At 52.0% G+C, this 22,909-nt stretch overlaps 3 protein-coding genes across 4 annotated transcripts in view; 1 reads left to right on the top strand and 2 right to left on the bottom strand.

Moving 5' to 3' along the window:
• COL5A3 (collagen type V alpha 3 chain) overlaps window positions 1-10,088 on the bottom strand; it is a 44,271-nt gene extending 34,183 nt beyond the window's left edge. The window contains exons 1-8 of one of the 2 annotated variants that reach the window (XM_061150256.1): window positions 9,882-10,088; window positions 5,779-5,937; window positions 5,506-5,695; window positions 5,274-5,430; window positions 3,632-3,736; window positions 3,169-3,321; window positions 425-538; window positions 173-319 (exon numbers count right to left, since the gene is read on the bottom strand). In XM_061150256.1, the coding sequence (XP_061006239.1) occupies window positions 173-319; window positions 425-538; window positions 3,169-3,321; window positions 3,632-3,736; window positions 5,274-5,430; window positions 5,506-5,695; window positions 5,779-5,937; window positions 9,882-9,969 (1,113 nt within the window). In that variant the 5' untranslated portion in view covers window positions 9,970-10,088. Of the gene's footprint in view, window positions 1-172; window positions 320-424; window positions 539-3,168; window positions 3,322-3,631; window positions 3,737-5,273; window positions 5,431-5,505; window positions 5,696-5,778; window positions 5,941-9,881 lie in introns of both variants that reach the window. The other variant, XM_061150255.1, reaches the window with a different exon arrangement.
• Window positions 10,089-12,426: 2,338 nt separating this feature from the next.
• Window positions 12,427-18,063, top strand: RDH8 (retinol dehydrogenase 8). The gene is made up of 6 exons (XM_061149249.1): window positions 12,427-12,529; window positions 15,123-15,284; window positions 15,930-16,109; window positions 17,099-17,192; window positions 17,554-17,737; window positions 17,848-18,063. Exons 1-6 carry the CDS (start codon window positions 12,427-12,429, stop codon window positions 18,061-18,063), a joined length of 939 nt encoding a protein of 312 aa, XP_061005232.1.
• Window positions 18,064-18,960: 897 nt separating this feature from the next.
• Window positions 18,961-19,381, bottom strand: LOC133061261 (small ribosomal subunit protein uS10-like). Its single transcript, XM_061149250.1, has one exon. It carries the CDS (start codon window positions 19,356-19,358, stop codon window positions 18,999-19,001), a length of 360 nt encoding a protein of 119 aa, XP_061005233.1. The 5' UTR covers window positions 19,359-19,381; the 3' UTR covers window positions 18,961-18,998.
• Window positions 19,382-22,909: the final 3,528 nt, after the last annotated feature.

The raw sequence follows: 22,909 nt of genomic DNA on the forward strand, positions 1-22,909 counted from the left end.
CCACAGAGCCATTCATTAGCACAATGCCTGTCACATTAGCACAGTATCTGTAGATAAATATTTGTCAACTGCACTGCAGTGGTGGGAAGGCATTCTAGGCAAGATCAAAGAAAGCCAAAAAGAGAATGTGGCTCCAGGAAGGAGTCCCTGCACCTAAGCCACCCAGACTTACAGGAAAGATCTGGAACTCAGTATCCCATGACTGTTCTGCTGCCCGGAAGTGGGGGCCCATGGTGGGACCACCTTCTTCTTCATCTTCTCTGGCTAACTCAGTCTCCAGGGTCTCCAGTTCAGTTCCATTGTCAGGGTCCAGGGCCTCCTGAGGACATTGGGACAGACCAAAGTTTGCCCCTGACCTCTTCATTGTCTGCCACCACCACCACCCCAGGACCTTCCCTTCGAGCGCCGTCCACTTCCCACCAACCTCTAGGATGGTGACATTGCTACCAAAGGTCACAGCTGTGGTGATGACCATAGGCATGGGAGTTGGAGACAGAGTTGGTTCTGGTGACTCTGTCTTGGGGACATCAGTGAAGGTCTGGAGGAAGGACAGAGAGAGTATCAGGTCTGGGGCCAGGACAATCAAGGTGGAAGGGAGGGCACTTCCCTGGTGGTCCAATGGCTAAGATTCTGCACTCACAATGCAGGGGGCCCAGATTCAATCCCTGGTCAGAGAACTAGACCCCACATGCTGCAACTAAGAAAGACCCCATGTGCCCCAGCTAGGACAGTGAAAGTGTTAGTCACTCAACTGTGTCTGACTCTTTGCGATCCCATGGACTGCAGCCCATCAGGCTCCCCTGTCCATGGGATTCTCCAAGCAAGAACATTGGAGTGGGTTGACATTTCCTTCTCCAGGGGAACTTCCCAACCCAGGGATCAAACCCAGGTCTCCCACATTCTGGGCATATTCTTTACCATCTGAGCCATCAGGGAAGCCTAAGACAAGGCACGTGAACAAATAAATAAATAATTTTTAAGGTGAAAAGGGAAGATACTTTTAAAAAAAAAGAAAGGCAAAAGAGAGGTGAAGGAAGAGACAGACCCTGTCTCCCAGAGCACTCAGTCCAGGGAGGGGGACAGAGGTGGGTTCTCAGAAAACATCAGAGGGGTATAGGGCACCCGCAGGCCTGTGGAGGCCACGGTGTGCTGGCTGGATGAGGACAGCCAGCAGGGGGAGCCCTCGTATGTGGAGGACAGACGGGGCTGGCCAAAGCCCAGTGGTCAAGGTCAATGTCCAGCACTCAGGGCCAGACTCCCGGAAGCCTAGCCCATGTGTCCGCTCCCAAGGCAGAGCTCAGCGGTCAGCCAGCCAGCCTGCAGTCAGAGCGGGAGTTTGAGCTCCTGCTGGCCCAGACAGCTGCAACGGAAATGGGTCAGGGTGCAAAGCGGGTGGTGGGGGCCCAGGTGAAGGGCTGATGCTGAGGAAGGGTAGAATAGTCCTGGCATCTCTGTTCTAGGCTGAAGTGCTAATCTCTTTCTCCACACTGATGCTGAGAACAGATGTAATGCCATCGGTGACCCTCCAAACAAGGACCCCAACAAAGGGCACCCACCAGGGACACCTACACAGTGGCCCTGCCAACTGATGACCACCATCGATGGCCCCCAATTATTCCCACAGTCATGACCCATTGCATGCATGCATGCTAAGTCGCTTCAGTCGTATCCGACTCTTTCTGACCCCATGGGCTGTAGCCTGCCAGGCTCCCCTGTCCATGGGGTCCTCCAAGCAAGAATACTGGAGCAGGTTGCCATTTCTTCCTCCAGGGGATCTTCCCAACCCAGGGATCAAATCTGTGTCTCCTGCATTGGTAGGTGGATTCTTTACCACTAGCTCCATCTGGGAAGCCCAATTTAGTGACCCTCTAATTAATAATCTGTGATCAGTGACCCCCATTAAGAATCCTAATCAATGACTAACCAAAACACCTCCTAATAATCTGTATCATTGATCTTCCACCAGGTATTCCTATAACCAGTCACCCATCACTGGCCCCCCAATTAATGACGTCCATTAATGACCCCAACCAGTTACTCTTTCAGTGTCCTCCCCAACCAATGACCCCCCACAAGAAGTACTAACCAGTGACCCCCTAAACAATGAATCCTCCTGACCAGTGATCTTCCAACAACAAATACCCACAAGTGAACTCAACTAGTGCTCTCCAACCAATGACCCCCCCCCCAGACAGTAATTTCATTAACCAATGACCCATCAATGACTTCCCAAATAATTACCCATCAGGGACTCCCAAATTAATTATGTCATCCGTGATCCCCCCAAAATCACTCCCCAACTAGTGATTCTAACTGGTGACCCCACTAGTGCTTTCTAATCAATGGTCTCTCTCCCACTGGTGACTTCCCCAATTAGTGACCCTCAGCAATGACGCTCCCCCACCATGAGCTCTAAACTAGTGACACCATAACACCAACAGTGGCCTCCATCAATGGCTTCCAAGAATGACCTCCGACTAGAAACCCCCAAACATCAACCTTAATAAATATCTCCTTACAGTAACCCATCTCAACCAGTAATCTCTATCAGGGAATCCAAATGGAGTGCCCCTAACGGCCATTGTTGCTGTTCAGTCATCAAGTCATGTCCAACTCTTTGAAACCCCATGGATGTTAGAAGACCGGGCAGCTCCACCCACCACTATATGCTGGAGTTTGCTCAAATTCATGTCCATTGAGTCAGTGATGATATCTAACCATCTCATCCTCTGCCATCCCCTTCTCCTTTTGCCTTCAGTCAGTCTTTTCCACCACTAGGGTCTTTTCCAATGAGTCCCCCCAGTGAGTGACCCTTCATTGAATAGCCCCAACCAGTCCAACACCAAACCATGATGCACCAACAAACTCATCATTGAACCCAGCTAGTGGCTCTTCTTAAACAGTAGCCCTCACAAGAACCCCCTAATAATAACGTACTCATCTGGGTGTGCCCCCTCCCTCCAGCACCCCCACCCCCAGAACTGGAGGTTGGGAGGAAGACATGAGAAAGCTGCTAAGACAGGATCAACCTCCCCAGCCGTGACTGGTCAGCTGAGAGAAGTCAAAGGTCAGGGACTGGAGACCAGAGGGGGGAACCCTGGATGAGGCATAAGGGATCAGTGGGGATCAGAGGCCAGAAGCAGGGCAGTCAAAGAGCAGACCCCTTACCTGGTTCTCCAGGGAGCCAGGAGGTGGACTCACAGCCAAAGTTTCCTTGTTCTTCTTCTTCCTGCCCTTTCCCTTACGACCTCGCCCTTTTTTCTTCCCTTTTCCTTTCCCCTTCCGCCTAGGGGGAGGGGTTTCTGGCTCTCCCTGAGGGACCTGGGGAGAGGATTCCAATCAGATCCAGGGTCCCTGAGTGGAGGCTCCATCACTCAGATCACCGGAGGTCATGCTGGCACATGGTCCATTGGTCCTGTGTTTTAAAGCCAGGGAACTGGGGTCGAGGTCAATATATGATCTGGGGCCAACGGTCAGTTATGTGACTGAAGGCCAAAGTCATTCATGCCTAGGAACGGTTTGAGGGCAAGGGTTACTGAGCCCCATGGACAGGGCTCAGAATTCACTTATTCCTGAGACCTGGAGCCAGGGCTGTCTAAGCCAGTGACCTCAGGACAAGCCCCGTACTCACCGTGGTGACTGCTGGATCCAGGTCATCACAGCCAGGAAGGTATCGCTCACATGCCTGGAAGGCAGCCTGGGGATCTGGGCTTATCACCAGCTCCTGAACATCTCCCTGGGGAGAGAGTGGGGGTTGGCTAAGGGGTCCACAGGCTGACTCCAATCCCCACTCCAAGCATCAGGGTCTCGTGTTTTTCCACTCAAATCACCACTACTAAGTATAAGGAAAGGATAGCCCCACCACGGCCCCAGAAATCCCTCTGCACCCCAAAACTGAGAGCAGGAAGATTCTATCAGGGTGATGCCAAACCACAAGCCATACCCCACAATGTCTGTCCCATCAGAGGCGCATTTGTTCCTTTCTTCTCAGGCACATGGTGAGACCTACTGTGTGTCAGGCACCCTTCAAGTTACCAGGGATAAGAAGGGAAACAAAAACTTTCCTAGTGGTCTTGTGGCTAAAAATCTGCCAATGCAAGGGACATGGGTTCAATCCCTAGTCCAAGAAGATGCAATATGCTGCAGTGAAACTAAACCCATGCATCACAACTACTAAAGCCCACGTGCCCTGGAGCCCATGTTCCCCAACAAGAAAAGCCACCACAAGGAAAAGCCCATGGGCTGCAACTGGAGAGTATAGCCACAGCAGCAACGAAGACCCAGCACAGCTATAAAAATAGACATTTTTTTTTTTTTAGAAAAAGAAGAAGACCAGATGATGAGTTCCCTGGATTTTTATGACACACATAACAATCACTTCGTTGAAAACACATCTGTCACAGAGCCTCAGGACACCGTGTCTTGCTGGCAACACGCACCATCACAACCACCAGCATGGTCACACATCACAATCTTATCCTCCCACCATAAGCCAAGTATGTGTGTGCATGCTAAGTCACTTCAGTCATGTCCAACTCTTTGTGACCCCATGGACTATAGCCCGATAAGCTCTTCTGTCCATGGGATTCTCCAAGCAAAGATACTGGAGTGGGTTGCCATTTCCTCCTCCAGGGGATCTTCTCGACCCAGGGGTCAAACCCACATTTCCTTTGTCTCCTGCATTGCCCGGCAGGTTCTTTACTACTGTGCCGTCTGGGAAGCCTAAGCCTAGTATGCACCATCTCAAATGATGGATTCGTTGTTTTACAGTCTCACAGACACACACCAAAGATGCACTGCGACGCGAGGGGCTTCCTTCTCTCAGCTTCCTGGTGCTGAATTGAAGCTGGATAGTTCCCTTCTCTTATCTCTTCATCAGATTCAGGCTGCAGACAAACCTCCCTTCAGCCCTCTGCCTCAGTTTCCCCATCACTGAAGTGAAGTGAAGTGAAAGTCACTCAGTCGTGTCTGACTCTTTGCGATCCCATGCACTATACAGTCCATGGAATTCTCCAGGCCAGAATACTGGAGTGGGTAGCCTTTCCCTTCTCCAGGGGATCTTCCCCACCCAGGGATCGAACCCCGGTCTCCCACATTGCAGGCGGATTCTTTACCAGCTGAGTCACAAGGAAAGCCCAAGAATACTGGAGTGAGTAGCCTATCCCCTCTCCAGCGGATCTTCCTGACCCAGGAATCAAACCCGGGTCTCCTGAATTGCAGGCGGATTCTTTACCAACTGAGCTATGAGGGAAGCCCAATCCCTGAAAGGCTACCTCAAAAGTCTCCTCTCCAAGGTCCTGGGTCCCCAGCACAGTGAGTCCCGCTGTGCTGATGAATCGAGGTCCCTGAGCCAATATGGGGAGCTGAGGTTCACAATCAGCCACCAGGGTCACCATCCCACCGTCCACACTGACTGCCACACGATGCCACCTGCAAGCGCACAGTCTCAGTGGGCGGGTGCTCCTCACCCCCCCTCCCGGGACCCCCCACCCTCCCCATATTCACCTGCCATCCGTGAGGTTGACCTGCTGGGGGAGGGGGCTGAAGGAATCACCTAGGAGGTCCAGAGCTGGTCCCAAGGCCAAGCCCAGCTGCCGGATGCCGCCCTCATCGTAGACGGACAGAAGGACAGAACGGTTGGCTGGCTGGCCCCGCAGAGTGATCAGGATGGAGAAGTTCTCAGGAAAGTGCCCATCTGGGAGGGCAGAGGGGAGGAGGCAGTTCATGCTGTGACCCCAGCTCCCAGGATGACCCACAGCCCCTCTGTCCCTGACTCACCTTGGAAGAGCTCCTGCGTGGGGACACCAAGTGTGCTGGTCTTGCCCACCCGGAATGCTCGGTCGCCCTCCGGGACCCTCTGGGGGCAGAGGCCGGGTCCCTCAGGGATCCCAGCCTGGCCCCCCCGCACGCCCAGCGCTTTCAGCACATCCACAGGATCTGCTAGAGAAAGAAGGCGGGGTGCGGGGCGGTCAGAACAAGCCCAGGACCCTGTGTGAGCAGCTCCAGTTTGGAGGACTCCGCACCCCCAACAGTGTTTATGGGTCAGGGGGAAGGAGCCGGCCTGGGACCCATGCTCCCCTCACCCCTGCACAGCTGTTCCGGCCTCATCAGCCTGTTGACTCCTGTTTTTTTCCCTTGGTTTTTGGTGAGAAGAGAAAAAAAAAGCTGACCTAGTTCTGGGATGAATCAAACCTTCCTGGCCTGAGCCCCAGAGCCAGGCAGTCCCCCTCTCCACACTCCCCCGCACCAGGTCCCTGGGGCTGCTTCCCAGGCCTGAAGCCCCCTTGCCAGGGGAAACCCGCTTCGAGAGGAGGGGCTCCTTCTGTATGTTCTTCCCACCTCTTCCCTTGGCTCTGCTCCCTCTGACCTCCTCCCTCTGACCACGCTCATCCATGACTTCCTCTGACAACCTTCACCCATGACCTCCTCCCTCTGGCCACCATCACCCACGAACTCCTCCCTCTGACCACCTTCCCCCATGACCTTCTCCCTCTGACCACCTTCCCCCATGATCTCCTCCCTCTGACCACCATCACCCACGGCCTCCTCCCTCTGACCATCTTCCCCCATGATCTCCTCCCTCTGACCACCACCTCTCCTGGCTTCTTCCTCTGACCACCATCACCCAGGACTTCCTCTCTTTGACCACTGCCACTTTGGATCTCTTCCCTCTGACCACACTTTATCTGATCCCCACTGATTTCTGGCCATGCCCTCTGACCTTTCTCTGCCTGACCCTGACCATCTCCTTCTGACTACCCCCGACCTCTTTGCTCTGCCTATCCCAGTCTGTTCCAACACATGACCTTCCCATTTTATCACCCTCTCTGACCATCTCTCCTCTGACAACCTCTCCCTGATAACCTCCTGACTTCCTCCTTCTGACCCTCTCCCTCTCATCCCAGCAAAGGAAGAGATTGGTCCAATCAGATCCTAACCCAGGCTGTCCTGCCAGCCCCACCCGGCGCAGCCTGGCCAGTGCTAAGTAGAACCACATGGCTTGGGCAAGGGTGGGCGGGGTCCTCCCCTGGGCCCAAAGCCCCTGCCTGATCCCCCTCCCCTCAGCAGACTGCCCCACTGACCCCCTGACCCAGCCTCTTGGCAGGAGCCAGATTCTGCTGAATCTGCCATGACCTCACCCCGGGGGCGGCTCGGCTGAGCTCACCACTGGGGAGCCAGGATGAGGGGCCAGACTTGGGGGAGATCAGGGCTCAGATGTGGGCTTCCCATCCCCGCTCCTCCTGGGTCAGATCCTGCATTCACCAGACTCTGCAGAGCCCTGTTCCAACCTCGGCTCTCTCGCCCCAAACTTCTTCTGCTAGTTTTCCTTCTCTCCCCCTCCCGGCCTTCTCCCCATCCCACTCTCTGTGTCCAGCCCTGAATCAGTCCCTCTCCCTCTCTCTTTCGCTAACTCACGCTCTCTCTCTCTCTAGCTCTCTCTGTCTCTGTCTCTTGGTACTTCCCTGGTTCTCACATCTGTTTTTCTCTGGCCTCTCTCTATCTCTGTGTGTGGATTACTCTCCCTATCTCTCTCCTCTCTCTCTCTCTCTCTCCCCCCATATCCACTCCCCACCAACTCTGCTGTTTCCACCAGCCCCAACTTTAATTGCCTGAATTGCCTGTTCTGTGGCTGGGCTGTCATTAAGAGGTATTTGGGTTACAGCCCCCTGGGGCTAAGATCTGGACTCCCAGGCTCTTCTGACCACAAGGGTCACTCCTGGGTGGAATGATCAGCCCAGCTGCCCTCTCTCCAGGCCGAAGCCCCAGGGAGGGCTGAGATCCATGATCCACCCAGTGTGGCTCTCCCAGCCTCTCCTTTCACCCGGACTCAGAGGATTCCTCCTCGACCAACTGCTCAATCACGTTTTAAATGTCTTCCCCATCATGTAACCCAAATGTCTCCTCCTTCAATCTGTGTTCCTTCTGTCATGGCCTTTCAGAAACTAACTGCCCTTTCTTTTCATGGCTGGCTTGCTGACAAGGAAATACACAAGCGGCATTGAGTTCTGCCTGCAGGGCCAGGAACTGGGGGTCTGTCAAGCACCCAGTTTGCCCTTCTCCCCACAGACTCTCCCGGGTGCTTGTGAGGACCCCAGGGAGATGCTGGCGGGGTCTAGGATGTGGAGGGAGGCAGGCAGGGATCAGACTGGGACATGGCTGGGACCCCTCAGATGCGTAGGGGAGCTTAGATATGAATGTGCAAATGTGTATACGTGCTATAGTGTATGTGGGTGAGACTGTGCAAGCATGTGTATGACTCTGTATGGTCCAGGGACTAGCTGACCGTGCGCTTTGTGATATGTCTATGTCTGAGAGTATTTGGCCTATGATGGAGTGTTTAGGTGCAGTTCTTTGACTTGTTCTGGGGTCCCAGCAGTGAGTCAGAGGTTCTGCAGGTGATTCAGGGAAATCTGTGATTGTCATAGCTCAAACTCGAGCGAGATGCAGGCGTGGGGTTATCTGTGAGACTGAAGCCAAGTCAACGAGTGGGTGACTGGTTGGGAACACTTTGCTGCTTTGTGTGGATGCCAGTGGAAGAACGTGTGAGCGTTTGAAAGCGTAGGCAGGTGACAAACGCTGTGGCCGTGTGCGGACGGCTGATGGGGTTGCCTGGGCATGGGCACCAGGTGTTTAACATTCTTGGTGTCCCCAGGGCCTTATATTCGGAATGCGTGCCTGAGATCGCACGACTGTGTGGATGTGTGAGCGTGGGAATGGGGCATCGGCTAATTTGGGATTATCCGCGTGAGCAGGGATCTCTCCGAACTGCTGAAAAAGTTAGAAAGTTGGAGGGGCCAGGGTGCTCGGGTGGGGGGTGGGCTGCGTTAGTGGAGGATTACCGGTAGGGCCTGACTTGGGGTATCTTAGACCAGGGAAGCCCCCTCAATCACACTTGAAGAACCACGACCTTCCCAGAGCCCAGGGCGCCCCCGACCCAGAACCCTGAGGGGCGGGGCGTGGCGTCCTGCCAGAACCGCACAGCTGGGCGTGCGTCAGCGCTGACTCACCCGTCCGGCGGCCCCCGGGACCCCCTGGGGGGGGCCCTGAGAAATTCCTCGGGAAAAACACCCGAGGCTTGCTCAGCTTAGGAAAGCAACTTCCACTCCCCCCACCACCCGGCCCGCACTCCGCCCCTCCCTTCCCTGAGCCCCGCCCCGTCTCGCCCCTCCCCAGGGCCCTCCCGAGGCCCTGTCCATGGTGCTGATCCCGGCTCTGGGGAGCGCGGGGTGGGGGAGGGGGCAGGGATGGGGGGAAAAGGAGGTGGGCGCGCGCTAACTGGGGTCAAAAGAGGAAGAGGAAGAATACAGTGAAGCCGTTTGGGGAGCCGCCAAGGGAGCTCTGAATCCCAGGTCAACCCTCTCCCCTACAAGTCCCCACCCACCATCCCCCTTAGAATGATCCTCATGGGCAGTTATTTACCTATTTATCCCCCAAGTCACAACCACAGCCCTCATAGGGTCACCCAGAGACACAATCACACGCATAACACGCGCGGTTATTCTTAAAATCAGCCCCACACACAGACACACACTCGCAATACAGTTCAATCACAGACTCGCCCAGGGATCATCCCATCACCCATATCCATACAATCGTCAACTCCCACTTCGAGCACACACATAATTTCACTCTAAATGCCCCCAAGCTCATGGCTGCTCACGCACACATACCTATAAATTGCATGCATTCCCTTGCACGCACCACGAAACAGGGTCACAGGTTTCCATGCCCCCCCAAACTGTCACACCCGCAAACCGCCCAGAGTCAAACACTCGCGCCCCACGCAACGCGCACCCCGCCCCCATTCCCCACTCCGCGGCGTCTTTGGGAGCCTCGCTGGACCCTGCACTCCAAGTCCTATTTCCCCTTTCCCGGCTCACCGGCCTGCATCCGGGGCAGAAGCTGCAGAGAGGCCAGGAGCAGGCAGAGGCCGGCCCGCGGCTGGCCCGGGCCCCGGCGACTCCCCATCCCGGCGGGGCCCACACTCAAGGCGGGGGACCAGCCCGGGCGGCTGTAGGGCGCGGCGTCTCCTCCGGCTTGGTGCAGTCCCTCCGCTGCCGACTCCACTCGGGATCCGCAGGAGACTGCCCGAGACCCCGCCCTGGCCTCGCCCTGCGCTCCAGCGCCGGGCCAGGCGGAGCTCAAGGGAGGGGGGGCAGCTGACAGCTGGTGTGGGGAATTGGGAAAGTTTGTGCTGAGCGCTGATTGGCCGGCCAAGGGTGGAGCCCTGGGCCGGGAGCTGGGCCCTTTTTGCCCCACCCCACAGTAGCGGAGAGTGAAAGAGCCGGCTTAAAACTAAATATTATAAAAAACTAAGATCATGGCACTTGGCCCTATGACTGCAGCCATGAAATCAGAAGACGACTGCTTCTTGGCTGGAAAGCAATGACAAACCTAGACAGTGCAGTGAAAAATAGAGACGTTACTCTGCCGACAAAGGTCCGTATAGCCAAGGCTGTGGTCTTCCCAGTGGTCAGGTACAGTTGTGATAGTGGATGGTAAAGAAGGCAGGATGCCAAAGAATTGATGCCTTTGAAATGTGGTGCTGGAAAAGACTCCTGAAACTCCCTTGGACAACAAGGAGATCAAACCCGTCAATCTTAGGGAAATCAACTCTGAATATTCGTTGGAAGGACTGATGCTGAAACTGAAGCTCCAGGATTTGGGTCATCTGATGTGAAAAGCCGACTCACTGGAAAAGTCCCCGATACTGGGGAAGATTGAGGGCAGAAGGAGAATAGGGCATCAGAGGATGAGATGTCTGAATGGCATCACCGATGCAATGGACATGAACTTGGGCAAACTTCAGGAGATGGTGAGGGACAGGGAGGCCTGGTGGACTGCAGTCCATGGGGTCCCAAAGAGTCGTACACAACTGTCCGACTGAACAATAACAGTAGCAGAGTAGGGTCACTCCCACCCAGCCTTAAATTCCAGGGTCCCAGACTTTTTCTCCAAACAGACTCTGTTGAAGACCTTAGTCCCTTTCAAACCTGCAGCCTCCATCTAGGGCCTGGAATTAGAGGGTAGAGCTTTATACCAAATCTTTTGTCTCAGTCAGGCCCCCAGCTGGGGTCCCAGCCTGATGCTAAATCCTCACCCACCTGCCTGACCCCACAATAAGGTACCAGCCTCACTCCCTGCCTCCCCTCTGTGTGTGCTCAGTCACGCCTGACTCTTTGGAGACATCATGGGCTGTAGCCCGCCAGGCTCCTCTGTCCATGGAATTCTCCACTCAAGAATACTGGAGTGGGTTGCGTTTCCTTCTCCAGGGGATCTTCCTGACCCAGGGTCAAACCTGGGTCTCCTGCATCACAGGCAGATTCTTTGTTGTCTGAGCCACCAGGGAAGCCCAAACTCTTAATCTTCAAATAAAGCCCCCCACCTTCATCCTCGGCGCTCTTCTCCCAGACTCAGGTCCCAGCGGGATGTCCCAGGCAAACCCCCAAATCCTCACACATTTCCCCATTAAATCAGGGAGTCTGGTCCTACCCTCAAGCAGGGCACTGCCGCAGGGAGGGGTGGACCCCTGCCATTCCTGGGGTGAGGCAGAACGCTCCCTTCACCCCACTGGGAACTCTCCCCCACCCTAGTGTGGTCGGCTCCGCACAGGTCAGGCGGAGCTCTCTGTGCAAATGAACAAGTGCAGACTGGCAGGATCTGAGAGAGCTTCCGCAGGGAGGAACCCGAGGGGCGTGTCCCGGGCCCTGAACTGCCCCGCCCCTCCCCCCATGGGGAAGAGGGAGAAGCCTCCCTCCCGGCCTCTGACTCTTAGACAAAGAGACTGTGTGTCCCTGGGGAGGAGGGGGTGGGGACCCATCTGGCCTGAGGGTGGGGAGGCCCTGAGTGGGAGGAGGAGAGGGAATCTCCTCAAGTCACTTCTATTCTCTCTTCAGGGACTCCGGAGACTAAGACTTCCCTAGCTGAAAGCTCCTGCCCTGCCCTCTTTTGTTGGGAAGTTCTTCCTGTAGTCTAACCCCATCTTCTGCCATTTCTATGCCCTTTCTCTCTTTGAAAGGACCCTTCTGGGACCACACTCTCTCCACCAGAGATTCTTTGCCTAGGGTAGAAACAGCCAGAGAACACCCCTGCTCATTTCCCATGCACCCCAAACACCCCCCCCCAGCCCTGATTAACTTATCATCATAACAAAAGCCCCCAGTTATGAGTGTATTGGGGAGGAAAGGAAATACTTGACAGATAAAAAGAAAGGACTGCATTGAAATTAAGGGATTCTCGCCCCCCCACGCCCCCCCACCCCGTGGCTGCCTGTGCAAGGTCAGTTCATAATTGAGGAATCCCAGGGTTCCTTCATGCTGCTGGGGACCAGGTGGAGGGTGCTTAGGAGAGAGCAGATGAGCGGATGATAGGTGGCGGGAGTCAGGTGCTGGCCAGTGGAGGTCACGCGTCCGGGGAAGAATCAACATGGCCGGTGCACCCCGGACTGTACTCATCTCAGGATGCTCCTCTGGGATTGGCTTGGAGCTGGCAGTGCAGCTGGCTCATGACCCCAGGCAGCGCTACCAGGGTAAGGGGCCTGGGGGTGGGGAGGACAGGCCGGGAAAGACAGGAGTGGGTATGGCTTCCCAGGACCCCTCAGCTCTCCCCGCACTATTTCCACTAGTCCATGCCTTCAGCTGCCTTGGTGAGCTTGGGGAGACCCCAGAACACCGAGAGGCCCCCTTCCCACCTCTGCTTGTGAATCATCCCCCATCCAAAGAAAGCACCTATTGGGTCTCAGGGTTTAGGTGTGGAAATACAGCTATGAAAAAAAAAGTAGACAAAGATCTCTGCTGTGGGCAGTGATGTAGTGGGGGAGGAGAGGGAAGACAAATACTAGACAGATATTTTAATTGCATTATATGGCCAGTGCTGACTGGTCAGAAGCAAAATAAAGGAAGTGGGATGCGTGTGTGTGATATTTTTAGAAGGGCTGGCTGGGGAGGACTTCTCTGAGGTTTCACTTAGGCATTCCCTGAAGATTCCCCTCCCCCACCCCTCCCCAGATTACTACTCAGTGATAAGCCTCTTAAGTGACCCTGACCTTGGGGGTTTGGAGTGGGGGGGGCGGGGCGCAGCTGTAGGTCTAAAGACTTGGCCTTCTACAGCTCTGGAGTCAATGGCCCCAATCTGCACCCCACCCAGAACCTCTGACCCAGAGCACACTAGAGTCGAAGCAGCCAAAGGGCCATTACTTAATAGAAGGATGCAAGGGTGAGGACATTGCCCCACTTGGCAAGGTTGCTTCTCCCAGGGCTCTGCTGTCTTAGAGACATGCACAACTTTGGCAAAACCCATGGTCAGAGGAGCCTGGCGGGCTACAGTCCATGGGGTCTCAGAGAGTCAGATTTGACTTAGCAACTAAACAACAAGGATAAATTAGGCAAGAAACTTCATTTTGTTGAGACTTGGTGAGTTAATGGGGATAATATTATCTATGTGTTCTGATTACTACTGGTAAAAACAGAGCACCCCAAAATGTATGGCATACAACCGCTGCAATCACCTTTTTTGAGAGATTTACAAAGGTTATGAACTTGGAAGAGCTCAGCTGGGCAGTTCAGGCTCAAGGTCAAAGGCCACAATGAGAACAGACGAGACTGGAACAAGTCAGGGTTGGGCAGACATCTCTCTCCCTTCCAGCCATCTCAGGGCTGCTTCATGTGGTCTTTCTTTCTGGGCTGGCTTGGGCTTCCTCCCAGCATGGTGGCCTCAGGACAGGGCTGCTATAGGGTGGCTAAAGGCTTCAAGAGTAAGCATTCCAGCAAGCAAGGCAGAAACTGCAACATCTTTTCCATCCTAATCTCCGAAGCCACACAGTGTTACTTTTACCACAGCCTATTGGTTCCCAGCTAGTCACAGGATTCAAGAATCAGATTTCATGTCCTGCTGGGTAAGAAGCTACATTCTAGAAGAGCATGAGCAATAAAAGATGTTGTGGCCATCTTTGGAAAATAAGTCAAAGACCTAATCATAGGAGTCCTGTGAGGATTAGAGTTAGCACTTATTTAAAAATGTTTAGCATAGTATATGGCACATAGTAGGCGTTCAATAAATTGGAATCTATGCTGATGATGTAAATGTGGCTATTCATACTTACATGTGCATATCTGCACATATGTTGACTTTATTTTTTTATTGGAAAAGGTGGCACTAGTGATAAAGATCCCACCTGCCAATGCAGGAGATGTGAGAGACACGGGTTCAATCCCTGGGTCAGAAAGATCCCCTGGATAAGGAAATGGTAACCCACTCCAGTCTTCTTGTCTGGAGAATCACACGGACAGAGGAGCCTGGCGGGCTACAGTTCATGGGGTCACAAAGAGTTGGGCAATAAGCGACTTAGCATAGTGCAATGATTTTACAATGTTGTGTTGGTTTCTGCCATACAATGCAAATCAGCCACAATTATATCATATCCCCTCCTTCTGCACTCCCATTCCTCTAAGTCATCACAGAATGGAGGCCAGGCTCCCTGTGTTATATAGCAGCTTCCCACTAGTTATCTATTTTACGCATGGTAGTGTATATATGTCAATGCTACGTTCTCAATTCTCCCTACCCTCTCCTTCCCCCACTGTGTCCATTCTCTAAGTCTGTGTCTCCATTCCTTCCCTGCAAATAAGTTTACCAGGACTATTTTTCTAGATTCCATATATATGCATTAATATACAACATTTGTTTTTGTCTTTCTGACTTACTTCACTCTGTATAACAGGCATATGTTGACTTTAGATGTGCAGGCATTTCTTTCCTCAAACCAATCTGTTCTATGTTTATTTTATTGTCTTACCTACTGGTTTTGAATTCCACATAGCTATGCACTTTATCTTATTTCATGTCATAGCCTCTGCACCTCGAATAAGGCATAGGGTAGAGTGGATGCTCAATACATGTTTGCTAGATGAATGGATGGATGGATGGATGGATGGATGGATGGAGGTACATATAAATGTCTGTACATAAGTATGCACTTGTGATTGTATGGTGAATGTAGATGTATAAACCTATGGGTCTCCATTCCTCTGTGACATTCCTCATGCAGTATCACAGGAACATGGACATTCACTCATAGGGTAAAGGAACCCAGTACCTGCTCCAGCTCTGCTCTCTGTTCCCAGTGGTGGCCACCATGAGGGACCTGGGAAAGAAGGGGACACTGGAGGCAGCTGCTGGGGAGGCTCTGGGTCAGACCCTCACCGTGGCCCAGCTGGACGTGCTCAGTGACGAGTCAGTGGCCCAGTGTCTCAGCTGCATCCAGGGAGGGGAAGTGGACGTGCTTGGTGAGTCTGAGCATCCCCTGGGGCCACTTTCCTCCTCTGTGGCCTAAGCAGAGATCCTCAATCACAGCAAGCCCTCTCCAGTGTCTGGGAACCAGCCCTCTTGTTTCACCAGTAACCGCTGACTCTGTACAGAAGGGGTAAACCAGTTGGCTAAGAGCCCAGGCTACCATTCAGTTTATTAGAGATACAAAAAATAAATTGAGACCTGGGAATAGGGTGGATTTTTTTGAATGGAACTTCTCATGTATGAAGAAAACCATACGTGGTTGGGGGAATTAATTTGATGAATCATTGAGGGAAAGGAGCATGATGAAGAAGCAACTCATGGTCCCTAAATGGTCCTCTAAGGAGGGTGGATGTGGCTGTTTTGATGCAATTTGGGGTCAGAGCTGAATTGCTCATGCATTGAAGGGGAGGCTGTTCCCAGCAGTCTTCTTCCCCACCCAGGGTTAAGAGTCCCCTATAACAAACGCTAAACCATATTTAAAGATTTTCAAGGCTCCACATTTGTCCGCCCTAGATACCCTGGATTAACCCCAGATTTGGAGTGGGGGAGGGGTGGGACGATTTAGCAAGAGTCCCTGGGAGAGTGACCCTAGAAGGGTTGGGGGACTTCAAAGTAACCTTCACCCCTACCCCCCTTAGTGAATAATGCTGGAGTGGGCCTGGTGGGGCCCTTGGAAGGGCTCAGCCTAGCTGCCATGCAGAATATCTTTGATACCAACTTTTTTGGGGCTGTCCGTCTGGTCAAGGCTGTGCTTCCTGGCATGAAGAGAAGGCGACAGGGCCACATCGTGGTGGTCAGCAGCGTCATGGGGCTGCAGGGTGAGTCCTGAGGATCCAATGCTGGGAATCCTCCCAGTGTCTGACCCTCCCCCCGCTGGAAGGATGGCAACTAGGTTTTAACTCATATTCCCTAAATAGGCCTGCATTGAGAAGAATACTGAACTTCAGGAGGAAAAAGTTCTGGGATAGATTAATTATGTCTACCATGGTACGGGAGTAGACAGGGCTGGTATACATGCTGCCAGTGACCATCCACATCCATTATCAACCCCACTTCTGGAGACCTCCGAAAATCTCTTCCAACCATCCCACAAAACTCAAAGGAACCATCAGAACTCCTCCTGAGACTCCTTCTTGCCAGACCCCACCAGACCCCAGAGATGTCTAGATCTGGGACCCTGAGGTCCTGCAGGAAAGAGAGTGGTGATTGACTAGAGATGTCTGCTATGGGCCTTCTATGGAGGCCACCTACTTGCCATCCTTGTGCCTGGCTCCTTCCTCCTCAAGCCTCTCTCAACTTCCTTCCTCTCCCTGGAAATTTCCTTGGAGCTGCCCCTCGCGCCAGCAGCCCTCTGAGGAATCCACCCTACTTGTAACCCTGACATGGAAAATCTACATTTACCCAGCTCTTTGGCCCCTCTTCCAGCTACACTCCCTGACTTTGGGGGGGACACGTTCAGTGTTCAACAGGGGCCAATAAAGACCCTGGTGAGTGGGGCTTGTCCTTGGGGACCCCAGGAATCCCATGACCAAGCGGCCCAAGCATTTAGAGGATAGAGGGAAATAGGAGAGTTCCCTGGACTAAGGATGGATGGAACACTGCAAGGAAGACGTGGGACGAGGCACCCCAACTTCATCCTGACCCTACCTGGTCCCATAACACACTACCATACACCTATCACATTGGCCCCAGGTATCCTCTGACCCCTAAATCCTCTTTGCTCTGTCTCCCAAGACCCCATCCCTCTGGACCCACCAAGCCCACCCCCCAGACCCCCAAAGGGCCCGCCTTCCTGCCGTCCTCTCAGGTGTCGCGTTCAACGAAGTCTACGCGGCCTCCAAGTTTGCCATGGAGGGGTTCTTCGAAAGTCTGGCTGTCCAGCTGCTACAGTTCAACATCTTGTGAGGCGGGCATTTGGACAGTGATGGGAGGATGGAGGCAGTGGCGGGGCAGACAAGGAGAGAGGAGCAGCAGAGGAGATGGGTGGGAGCAAGGAGGTGTGAAATAATGGGAGACATGGAGAAGTGAGGAGAAAAGAGGGACAGTATTGGAGACTTTCCTGGCAGTCCAGTTTGTTAAAACTTCATTTCCAATGCAGGAGGCATGGGCTCAATCCCTGGTCAGGGAACTAAGATCCTACATGCCATGCAGCCACAAAAAAAAAAAAAAAACAAACCCCAGAGAGAGAGAGACAGTATTAGGCAAAATGGGGTATCCGGCATTTGGGGGGCACCAGACTCTCTCCCCTCCCCCTTTTCTCAGCATCTCCCTGGTGGAGCCAGGCCCGGTTATCACAGAATTTGAAGGCAAGCTCCTAGAGCAGGTTTCCACAGCCGAGTTCCCAGGCACCGACCCTGACACCCTGAGCTACTTTCGAGATCTGTACCTCCCAGCCTCCAGGGAGCTCTTTCACAACGTGGGACAGAGCCCACAGGATGTAGCCAAGGTGAGGTGGGGCCCGGAGCCCCAAGACGTGGCTCAGGTATGTGAGGGGGCCCCTCCCTACAGAAACCCTGCCCCTCCTTGGGCCCCAGAGCTCAGGGCTCCACCCCACAGGTCATCGTCAAGGTCATCGGCTCGGCCAGACCACCCTTGCGCCGACAGACCAACACCCGCTACACTCCACTGACCGCACTCAAGGCCATGGATCCCTCCGGCAGCCTGTATGTGCGAACCTCCCACCGCCTGCTCTTCCGCTGGCCACGCCTCCTCAAGCTTGGCCTTCGGTGCCTGGCCTGCAGCTGCTTCCGCACCCCAGTGTGGCCCCGATGAACAGAGCCTCACCCAACCCTCCTCACCCCCCAACAACCAAGCCTCTTTAGTTCACACCCCTCTCTGGATATACGACCCTTCACTCATGCATTCATTCATTCAACAAACTCTGCCTGACATATTTTTGTGTCTGGGCATTGCTGGAACCCCAGAGAGCACCCAGCCTCCAGGCACAGACCCCTCTGTGGTCAAGGCTAGGAGCAGAGAGAGCGGACCCTGGGATCCTGGCATCCTGGGCTGAGGAGCCCAGATCAGAGAGCTGGACCTGTGTCCGGGAGGCAAGGAAGGCTTCTTGGAGGAGGGGGCATTGTCCCTGGACCTTGAAGGATGAAACAGGCTGTCTCAGTCAACCTCTGGACTTCATTATCTTCAGTCTGGGGATTTAGGAATGATCCAGACATCCCCATCCCTCCTCCCCTTCTACACACACACTCAAAGCTAGTTTGACTAAGGGGTTTCCAGACTTCCTGGTCACATACTCCATCAGGAGGGCTTCCCAGGTGGCGCTAGTGGTAAAGAACCTGCCTGCCAATGCAGGAGATGTAAAAGATGCAGGTTCAATTCCTAGGTTGGGAAGATCCCCTGGAGGAGGACATGGCAACCCACTCCAATATTCTTGCCTGGAGAATCATCATGGACAGAGAAGCCTTGCGAGCTACAATCCATAGTAGGGTCACAAAGAGTTGGACATGAATGAAGCAACTTAGCATGCACGCATTCCATCAGTAAAATGTGTTTGCAAACACATCAGCAATGTATGTATATTTTTTCATAAAATATATATTTGCAACTAATAGTAACCACTGTAAGTAATAAAGCTCAATTTCTTATGTATAAATAAAAACATTAAAAAGAAATAGGGCCTTTCTCACACCTATTAGCATGACTACATTTTTTTTTTAACAACTGATTATCGATTTATTAAAAAGATTGATTTAGGCATCGGCAATGGTGACTTCCACCTCGACTCCTGTCTCAGTACTGATGGAAGTGATCTGCTTGACAATTTCAGAAGGGCTGTGCAGGTCAATGAGTCGCTTGTGGATCCTCATTTGGAATCGATCCCAAGTCTTAGAACCTTCACCACAAGGAGTTTTCCTTGTAGTTATTCTCAGAGTCTTGGTAGGCATCCGAACTGGTCCTTTCACTTTGAGATTCTTTTCCTTCACGCCTCTGATCAAGTCAGCACACACCTTCTCCAGAGACTTCACGCTGCGGCTGGTGAGGGTGATCCTAATCCGGTGAATGGCCACCTCTGGCTCCACGGGAGTCTTGCCGGTGTCTTTAAAGGCCATGGTTGCGGCTCGGCTTCCTGACCGACTTGTTCCTCGGCGTGAGCGAACAGCGGTGAGTCAGGAACAAGACCGGGGGGCACTCAGCTCCGCTGCAGCAGTGACCGCGTCTTCCTCAAAGAGGACTACATTTTTTTAAATGCCCAGAAAATAGCAAGTGTTTGCATTAATGTAAAGAAATTGGAACCCTGTGCACTGTTGGTGGGCATCCCAGATGGATCAGCAGGTAAAGAATCCACATGAAATGCAGGAGACACAGGAGACTCAGGTTCAATCCCAGGGTCGGGAAGACCCCCCTGGAGAAGAAAATGGCAACCCACTCCAGTATTCTTGCTTGGAAAATCCCATAGACAGAAGAGCCTGGCAAGCTACAGTACATGGGGTCTCAAAGAGTTGGACACAACTGAGCACATCGCACATTAGGCATTAGGCAGGCACTGTTGGTAAGAATGTAAAATGGTGCAGCCACTATGGAAAGTGATATGGCAGTTCCTCAAACAATGAAATGAAATTATCATATGACTCAGCAGTTCCATTCCTGGGTATCACCCAAAAGAATTGAAGAGATATTGTACACCCATGTTCAGAACTGCATTGTCCACAATAGGCAAAAGGTGGAACCAACCCAAATGTCCATCAACAGATGACTGGATAAACAAAATGTGATCCATCCATACAATGGAATATTTATTCAGCTTTAAAAAGGAAGGAAATTCTGACACATGCTAAAACATGGATGAAACTTGAGGACACTATGCTGAGTGAAAGAAGCCAGACACAAAAGGATAAATACTGTATGATTCCACTTATATGAGGTCCTTAGAGGAGTCAGATTCAAAGGGACAAAGTAGAATGGTGGGTGCCAGGGGCTGGGAAAAGGGGAATGGAGAGTTAGTGGTTAATGGCGATAGAGTTCCAATTCTACAAGATGAAGAGAGAGTTCTTGGAGACGGATGGTGGTGACAGTTACACAACAGTGTGAATGTACTTATCACTAATGAACTGTAGGGGCTTCGCTGGCGGCTCAGTGGTAAAGAGTCCGCCTGCCAATGTAGAAGACATGGGTTCAATCCCTGATTAGGGAAGATCCCCCACACCACGGAGCAACTAAGCCTGTGTGCCACAGCTGTTGAGCCTGTGCTCTAGAGCCTGGGAGTCAGCATTTCTGAAGCCCTAGAGCCCTAGAGCCCATGCTCTACAAGAGAAGCCACTGCAATGGGAAGCCCAAGGACCACAACTAGAGAGAACTAGAGAGGAGTCCTTGCTCACTGCGACTAGAGAAAGGCTGCACGCAGCAATGAATGCAGCACAGCCAAAAATAAATGAGTACATTTTTTTAAAAACCTAGTCAACTATACACTTAAAAATAGTGAAGAGGGACTTCCCTGGTGGCCCAATGGTTAAGACCCCATGCTCTCTCCATGCAGGGGGTGCAGGTTTGATCCCTGGTCAGGGAACTCAGGTCCTGCATGCCTCGGCCAAAAAAAAAAAAAAAAAAATGTGAAGATGACACATTTTGTATTGTATATCCTTTGCCACAATTTAAATTTTTTTAAACCAGTGAGTATTCCATCTGAACCCTGAGACAAGTGTCCCCCAGGTTTCTTGACCCTCCTCTTGAGAATTCGGAAGCAAATGGACCCTGGGTGTAAATGCTGACTTTGCCTCTCATTCAATGGGTGGCCCTGGGCAGGTGACTCCCCTGGTGTCATCTTCTACCAAGCAAGACTAGCAATAAAGTGCTGAAACCAGGTCCTCTGGACTGTTTCATTTCACTTGGAATACTTGTGGTTTTGGGTTCAATAACCAGCTTGGAATGCCAGGCTCCAGGCAAAGTTTTTTAATTAAAGTTTGCTCGGCAGCCTTATGAGATGGAGTCACTCAGAATATCCCCAGTTTCATGAGACAGAGGGGAGGAGTGGAGAAAGGCAGGAATCTAGTCTGAGGCCATCCAACTGGGTCTGTGCTAGTCTTTAGAACTTCTTCTAGGAAAAGGGAAACTGAAAAGAGAAATCCTGGACCCTCAGAAGAGATCTCTTTGAGTCAGTGCAGCGGCTACTCAATATTTTTTCAAATCAGTTCCTCCTTTCTGCTTCCTCTGTACTGGATTTTCGAAGCAATGTTGAAATACCTGCAAAAGAATATCTGAAAGTAGATAACAGTGATGTTGCACAAGATTATGAATCCACCCAAACCCACAGAATTGTGCACTTAAACAAGACAATGTTTATGGCAAATAAATGATATCTCAATTTAAAAAAAAAATTTTTGGAGTCTATCTGCAGAGGACGAGGGTTCGACCCCTTGTCAGGGGACTAAGATCCCCATCATGCTGCACATGATCCCCACATGCATATGGTGGACGTCCCCGGTTGCTCAGATGGTAAAGAATCTGCCTGAAATGCAGGAGACCCAGGTTCCATCCTGGGTTGGGAAGATTCCCCTGGAGAAGGGAATGGCTACCCACTCCAGTATTCTCGCCTGGAAAATCCCATGGATAAAGGAGCCTGACAGGCTACAGCCCATAAGATCGCAAAGAGTTGGACATGACTGGACAACTAACACTTCCATTTTCATCCCGGTAATTTCATCTCACGTGACCTGAATTCTGATTTTTTAATTAGTTTTTATTGGAATATAGTATTCACCTGAGATGTAGGAGATGCAGGTTCGATTTCTAGGTCTGAAAGATCCCCTGGAGAAAGAAACAGCAACCCACTAAAGTATTCTTGCCTGGGAAATCCCATGGACAGAGGAGCCTGGCAGCCTACAGTCCAAGGGATCACAAAAGAGTCAGATACAAATTAGTGACTAAACAACAACACAGTTGGTTTACATGTTGTGTTTACATGTTGTGTTAGTTTTTGCCGCACTTCAGAGTGAATCAGTTATACATATACATATTCTTTTTTATTTTTTAATTTTTTTCCCATTCTTTTTCAGATTCTATGTCTATAAAGGTTAGTATGAGCCCATACTAACCACTGTTCCTGCAGCACAGTGGTGAAGAATCCACCTGCCAAAGCAAGAGACCCAGGTTAGATCCCTGAGTCGGAAAGGTCCCCTAGAGATGGAAACGGCAACCTGCTCCAGTATTCTTGCCTGAAAAATTCCAAGGACAAGAGGAGCCTGGTGGGCTACAGTTCACGGGGTCACAAAAGGTCAGACACAACTGAGCAACTAAGCACATAGGTCATTACACAGCATTGTATAGAGTTTCCTATGTCGATTTTTAAATTAAATTAAATTTTAAAAATAATAGGTGAGGGACTTCCCTGGTGGTTGAGTGGTTGAGAATCCATCTTCCAGTGCAGGGGACTCAGGTTTGATCCCTGGTCAGGGAACTGGATCCCTCATGCCACAGCTAAAAGATCCCATGTGCCACAACTAAGACCTGGTGAAGCCAGACAAAATAAATAGATAAATAAACATTGGGCTTCCCAGGTGGCGCTACTGGTAAAGAACCCATTTGCCAATGCAGGAGACATAAGAGAAGTGGGTTTGATCCCTGGGTCGGGAAGATCCCCTGGAGGAGGGCATGGCAAACCACTCCA

This window comes from Dama dama, chromosome 9 (genome assembly GCF_033118175.1).
Source record: "Dama dama isolate Ldn47 chromosome 9, ASM3311817v1, whole genome shotgun sequence".
Classification (NCBI taxonomy): Eukaryota; Metazoa; Chordata; class Mammalia; order Artiodactyla; family Cervidae; genus Dama; species Dama dama.